The sequence below is a fragment of the Lagopus leucura genome, unplaced genomic scaffold (assembly GCF_019238085.1).
Source record: "Lagopus leucura isolate 7727_CA_CO unplaced genomic scaffold, USGS_WTPT01 145-12_obj-0_obj, whole genome shotgun sequence".
NCBI lineage: Eukaryota > Metazoa > Chordata > Aves > Galliformes > Phasianidae > Lagopus > Lagopus leucura.
Genome location: NW_024967542.1, coordinates 36,964 through 43,376, shown reverse-complemented (window position 1 = coordinate 43,376; position 6,413 = coordinate 36,964). Strand labels below are relative to the sequence as shown.

Sequence of the window (6,413 nt, the reverse complement as noted above, 5' to 3'; positions counted from 1 at the left end):
GGGGGGGGGGGAGGGGGTGGTCGTGCCTTCGGTGGGCTGTAAGAGGACACAGAGGCTGGATAATTGCTTAGGAAGCGAGGCTATAAATGTTCTGTACAGGACCACCGTAGCACAGGGTATGGATGGACCACCATAAATGGGCCATGCAGGGATTGGGGAATGAATGGGCTGTGGATGGGTGGGGAATGAATGGGCTGTGAACGAGTTAACAAAGGTGTGAGCCCATGGGTGAGCTGCGAAGGATGCAGGGTGTGGATGGGCTATCATGAATGTAAGGTATGGCCACCAAGGACGTGGATCCATGCGGGACATGGGGAGTGAATGGGCAACCATTGGTGTGGCCCTGTGGATAAACCATACAGGATGAAGGGCATGGAATGGCCACTGAGAACGTAGGGTATGGATGGGTCATCAGCACAGCCCCATGGGCAGGCTGTAAAGGATAGGGGTGATGGATGAGCTGTCAGTGATGTGGATGGGCCACCAAGGACGTGGATCCATGCGGGACATGGGGAGTGAATGGGCCACCAATAGTGTGGCCCCATGGATAAACCACACAGGATATAGGGCATGGAATGGCCACCAGGAACATGGGGTATGGATGGGCCACCAAGGACATTTATCCATGAGGGACATGGGGAGCAAGTGGGCCACCAAGGACGTGACCCCATGGATAGGCTGTGCAGCCATGAAAGGCCACCAAGAATGTGGCCCCGTGGACAAGTCATGAAGGATGTGGGGAGTGAAGGGTCCACAAAGGCAATGACCTCAGAGACAGACTGCAGGGAATGGAGGCTGAACGGGCCACCAAGAACATGGGGCATGGATGGGACATCAAAAGTAGGAGCTCGTGGACAAGCCATGCATGGTATAGGGCATGGATGGATCACCAAGGACGTGTGGATATGGATGGCCATGCAGGGCATGGATGGGCCACTGAGGACACGGACCCCAAAACATGCTGTGCAGGACAGCCTGACACGGAGCTTCTTCAGCCTGTTGGATCTCCCAGCTTTTCCTTTGGCTCACAGCCGTGCAAAAAAAGCCATCGTTGTTTTACTTAAGGAAAAAAACACAACAAGACACAAGAAAAAAACGTGGCTCATTGGTTTCAAACGAACGCAGCAGGGAACGCGAGGAAGGATGTGAGATGTGTGCTGGGGACAAGAGGAAACCCGGTCCTGCATGCGGGGTGCAGGGGGAGAAGCTCATAACGGCTTCAGAGGGGTGGCTGTGCCCATGGGTGCAGGGCTGCAGTTGTCACACAGGAAGAATTTTCTATCTCAGACACCTGGCAGTGGAGATTGTGCCTTTCATCAGCGCAGAGCTCGCATTCCACGTCACCAGGGTTGTTTCTCTTGGTTTGTGTTTGTCTCCTTCTGGATGTAAGCTCAGGAAGCATCTTGCTCTCCTCTCCTTATTCCCTGCAATCTCCAGCACACAAAGCTCTGACCACCAGCACTGATCAAAACCACATCATTTTTCATCAGCCCACTTCCCCTTTTTCCTGTTGCTTTTTTCCCCCTCACTTCACAACAAAGCAGTCGGACTGAAACACAGCTTCTCCACCAAGAATAAAGGTTGGTGGACAAGCCATGCACGGGAATTGAGGCACAGCATTCCCAAATTTGCTCTTTTTCAGCACAGCACATGGGGAAATGAGGAAGAGAAGCTGGTGGAAGCGAGGCTGCTGTGCTGGAAGCAGAGCCTGAACCCCACAGCCCTGTGTACAGCAAATGGCCCTCAGTGGCGTTTTATTTAAGAACAAACTGCACGAGATGGGGAGAAATCATGGTGCAGGTGGGGATGGAGAAACCGACCTGGAGACACCAACCTGCTTAATGCCCACCAAACTGCAAAGAAGAGCAGTTGGAAAAGGAATTTTTCCTGCAGGAAGAGGCTATGGAAAGGAAGATGTTCAATTCTCCTGGGACAGCAGGAAAAGTTTGGAACTCGAGGGGAAAATATTCTGGCGTTCCTTTGGGAATGCTGCTGAGGTACAGAGGATGAAGTGTGCGGATCTGAGCGCGCTGGGCTGCAGGAGCCGCCGATCCTCCACCCCGCACGTCGGGTTTCTGCTCAGCCCCTGCCGCGCCGTGCCATCTAGCGGAGCTCCTGCTTGTGACACGGCGGCTTCCTCTCGCAGGTCTTTGTCCGACCCCGATTTCTTCCCGTGCGACATCAGTTCATTCTGGAAAACAAATAACGGGTTGAAAAGAGGCGATGGGTGGATGTGAAAAACTGGAAAGATCAGCCCTGGTAATCAGACGGTAAGGACTCGGATATTAACAGCAATTTGTCTGAGAACAGAAGGATGTTTCTACTGGGGAATTTCTCTCGTGGAAATACCAGAGATGGCATTAGCAAGAGGCTAATCCTAGGGCTAATTACAAACAAAACCATCGTTTGAAACGCAGCAGAAAACGCAAGCAGCTGAACCATCGCCAAAGGGCAAACAAATCCAAAGTCCACGCGTTTCTTGCCCTGCCTGCCCGTGCATTCAGCTGGCATTTTGAGCGTGCTTCTCTTTAAGAACCTCCCAACGCAACCCGCCGTGCACAGCAACACTGCCGCTGGGTCCCTGCTGACGACAACCGTCTCTCATCAGAGCTGCAGCCGGAGAACTCAGGGCCACGGCGGGGCAGCGGGGAGCAGGGACGAGCCTTCGCTCCCAGCCCTTCTGAAGGCTTCTCCCAGCAGCAGGAGGAGCATCGGCCGCCCACGGGGACGAGCCCGAACTCGGTCAGGACTGCAGGCGGCAGCAGCAGCGCGTTCTGCCCTTCGTGCCTGGACATGCAGAGCAGGTAAAAGCTGCAGGTAAAAGCACGGGCTGACGGCTCGGCTCTGATTTAAGCACGGTGGCGACGTGAGGGCTCACCTGACTTCCACTTTCAGGGCGGTTTGGGTGAGAATGGATCGACGTCTCTGTGTGCAGCGCAGGGCTGCGATGCCAGAATTTCACGGCGCCTTTGCCTTTCAGAGCCTGGAGTTCAGGCTCCTGCCAGCGAGGTGACGGCAGCCACCCCACCACAGCCTTCAGGAGCACCGAACTGCAATGAGTTTTGTACAGGAAAACACTTGATTTTCCCCATAGAGCTAATGATCAACGCTGCTGCGTTCATGCTAAAGCAGTCTTTCTGTTTGGCAGTTGAAGCATCCTGCTCAGTGACACCATTTAGCCAGATTTTACAGCAGTGTTCCACTTAGAACAGCGTCACTGCGAAGCCTTCAACCCTAAATGCAACACCCAAGCAGCACCATCACTGCAACCAAGATGAAATGTTCCCTAAGGAGATGCTGCTGAGCCAGGAATCAGCACCCTGCTAAGAGCAGCTCAAAAACTCCAGCAGCATCTTCTTGGTTAAAACAGCAGATTCTTTATGTAAGAGTTCCTGAACTAAGAAAAAAGGGAGTGTTATCTTCTGTTCTTCTTTAACAAGTGTGTTCAGTGGGTACCTGGTGTAGGGAACCTGCTTTGGCAGGGGGATTGGACTCGATGATCTCTGGAGGTCCCTTCCAACCCCTACAATTCTGTGATTCTGTGATCAACAGGAGCGAGCAACAGCTCCAGCAGTTGGTGCCTGAGGAAAATGGAGGGGAAACAAAGCAAACCTGTGCACACCCTCCTTGGGGCATGTGTTAAACAAACTGAAGAGACAACAACAAACGTGGACACAGCAACACCAACGTGTCGTTCACTTGATTTATTTTGTACATCAGCTTCATAAATTACTTGCATGAGGCCAAGATCAGCTGTGGAAGGGATCAGGAGAGCACGAGGCAGGCTGTGTGGGAAGCAGAACGTTCACAGCTAAGTGTTCACAAGTGTTTGTGGCAGAGTCAGGGGCACCACAGCCTCTTGTAGAATCTGTACTGAGCATTTCAAGTTCACCTCAAAGCAGGGTTCTCAGCAGAAGGCTCCAAAACACTTCAATCCAGCAATACATTTCCTACAGTGAACACAGAGCAGTCATTAAGAGGCACTTCCTGCAAAGTACAGCAGCCAACACTACAGACAGAGGTCAATAAACTTCTAATAACACCCAGAGGCAAATTTCTGCTACAGAAGCCAACACCAGAATGGAGGCTTTTAAATCTCTTTTGAAGGAACCAGAGGCCACCACAGAAACACCCTTCTTCTCTACACCAACATGCTGTGCATAAGGAACTGGAGAAAGCAATACTTGAAAACAGGGAACATAAGCTGTGCTCTCAGGAACGCATCCATATTCCCACTGCTGGCTCAGGTAATTTTTAAGCAAAGAAAACCCTTACTGTGTGGCTTAATTGCTCCTGCGTGATCTGAGGGCTTTTCCTCAGCCTTTTCCTCTCAGTGTCTTTAAAATAAAGCAAAAAAAAAAAAAAAAAAAGCATAAATTTTATACCTGCAGCAAAGAATAGCATAGAATCATAGAAGGGAATATAGAACAAAGTAGTTCTAAGCCTGCTTACCACCTGTGTGTGCATTTAGAGGCTCAGCAGAAGGAACTAATTGCTGCTTTAGCTCGACGGATGGTCAGTCTTATAAGACCCAGAACAGCACATTCCATATGTAATTTAAAAGGAATGGGAAGAACACACTGAGAAAGCCAATTTTCCAATTATTTTTAGTACTTTGCAGCCAGCACTGAAAGCTTAGCTTATTTTTGATGATTACACAGAAGAGAAAGGCATCTGAATAGGTCTAACAACAAAGTCTTGACCTTTAAGCCAGTGTAGCTAAGATTAGAAGTAAATGGATCTGCTTGAAGTCCTAATTTGCCCCAGAGGGCTCAATTTCACTTCTCAAGAACCAAAGTACACTGTGGAAAATACACTGCTAACAAAATAACCCCTTGAAAATTATATTCTTGGTTATGTTTCATCCTTCTGAAACCCTGTGAAGCGCTGCCTGTTAAAAACCAGCAACAACAGAGAACAAAACACCGAATCATCAAAATAAGGAACAATGTTTTGGACCTGGAGGAACAGGACAACATATCAACCATCCCTGCAGGCATTCAAGGCCAGGCTGGATGTGGCTCTGGGCAGCCTGGGCTGCTGGTTGGTGACCTGCACACAGCAGGGGCTTGGAACTGGATGAGCGTTGTGCTCCTTTCCAACCCAGGCCATTCTATGATCACATCCAAGCAGCTCTACAACTCCAACTCACAGCTGCACAAACCAACCTGACTGTCAGAGGGAAGCTCAGTCTTCAGTTTTATACTTCCCACCGATGTAGGGGACGTACTGAAGGACGAGTTTCCAGTCTGTGATCCATATCACACCGGTGCCAGCTACACCACCCCACGTAACGAGGGTGGGAGTCCTAAAGAAGAGACAGAAAAGGTGAACAGCTTTAATTCTCCCCTGGGAAAGGTTTGGCAAAAGTTGAGGGAGGAGAGATTGAGGTTGGATGTCAGGGGGAAGTTCTGTGCTGTGAGAGTGGTGAGGTGCTGGAACAGCTGCCCAGAGAGGCTGTGATGCCCCGTCCATCCCTGGAGGTGTTCAAGGCCAGGTTGGATGGGGCCCTGGGCAGCCTGGGCTGCTATGAAATGGGGAGGTTGGTGGCCCTGCGTGTGGCAGGGGGTTGGAGCTTCGTGACCCTTCCAACCTGGGCCATGCTGTGATTCTGTGATTCGGGAAATTCATCACAGACAAGAACTACCTTGGCAGAAACCCTGCAGGCACTCCACGTACAGGAGGCAGCATCCAGAACAGCCGAAATGTCGCACAGCAAAGCTTTGAAATGTTTTTTATTCAAAGGAGACACTGAAAAAGGACCTTCGAGCCCAGCTGACGGCTCTCCCATAAGGAGACACAGAGCTGTGCAGCAGCTGCGCTCCCTTCAGGGGGGAAAAGAACCACCCGAAGCCCCTTCCCTTCACTCACCCCATCCCCTCCCTCAGCCCAAGGCGCAGCCTCGACCCAGCCCGCCGCTCACCAGTTCTGCAGGAGCTGAACGTAACGCGGCCCCACCAACTTGCTCAGCATCGCGCAGCCTCAAAGTCACCCGCACTGCGCATGCGCCACCGCGACGCCGAGCGTCGAAGGACCCCGGGGCTGTCCGCGGCGCTGCCTGAGCGCAGCCGTGTTGTCATGGCAACGGGCCCACCGCCTTCATGCCGAGTGGGCCTGTGGCCTGTAAAAGGGAGAAGTGAATCACAGAATGGCCCAGGTTGGAAGGGACCTCAAGGATCACGAATCTCCAACCCCCTGCCACATGCAGGGCCGCCAACCTCCCCATTTCACACCAGCCCAGGCTGCCCAGGGCCCCATCCAGCCTGGCCTTGAACACCTCCAGGGATGGATGGGGCATCACAGCCTCTCTGGGCAGCTGTTCCAGCACCTCACCACTCTCACAGCACAGAACTTCCCCCTGACATCCAACCTCAATCTCTCCTCCCTCAACTTCAAACCATTTCCCCTTGTCC

At 51.9% G+C, this 6,413-nt stretch overlaps 1 protein-coding gene across 1 annotated transcript; it reads right to left on the bottom strand.

Annotated features, from left to right (window-relative positions):
• Positions 1 to 3,689: 3,689 nt before the first annotated feature.
• Positions 3,690 to 6,019, bottom strand: LOC122193189 (cytochrome b-c1 complex subunit 10). The gene is made up of 3 exons (XM_042893919.1): positions 5,924 to 6,019; positions 5,169 to 5,308; positions 3,690 to 3,950 (listed from the first exon to the last, which is right to left on the bottom strand). Exons 1-2 carry the CDS (start codon positions 5,971 to 5,973, stop codon positions 5,188 to 5,190), a joined length of 171 nt encoding a protein of 56 aa, XP_042749853.1. The 5' UTR covers positions 5,974 to 6,019; the 3' UTR covers positions 3,690 to 3,950; positions 5,169 to 5,187.
• Between the last annotated feature and the right edge of the window lie 394 nt (positions 6,020 to 6,413).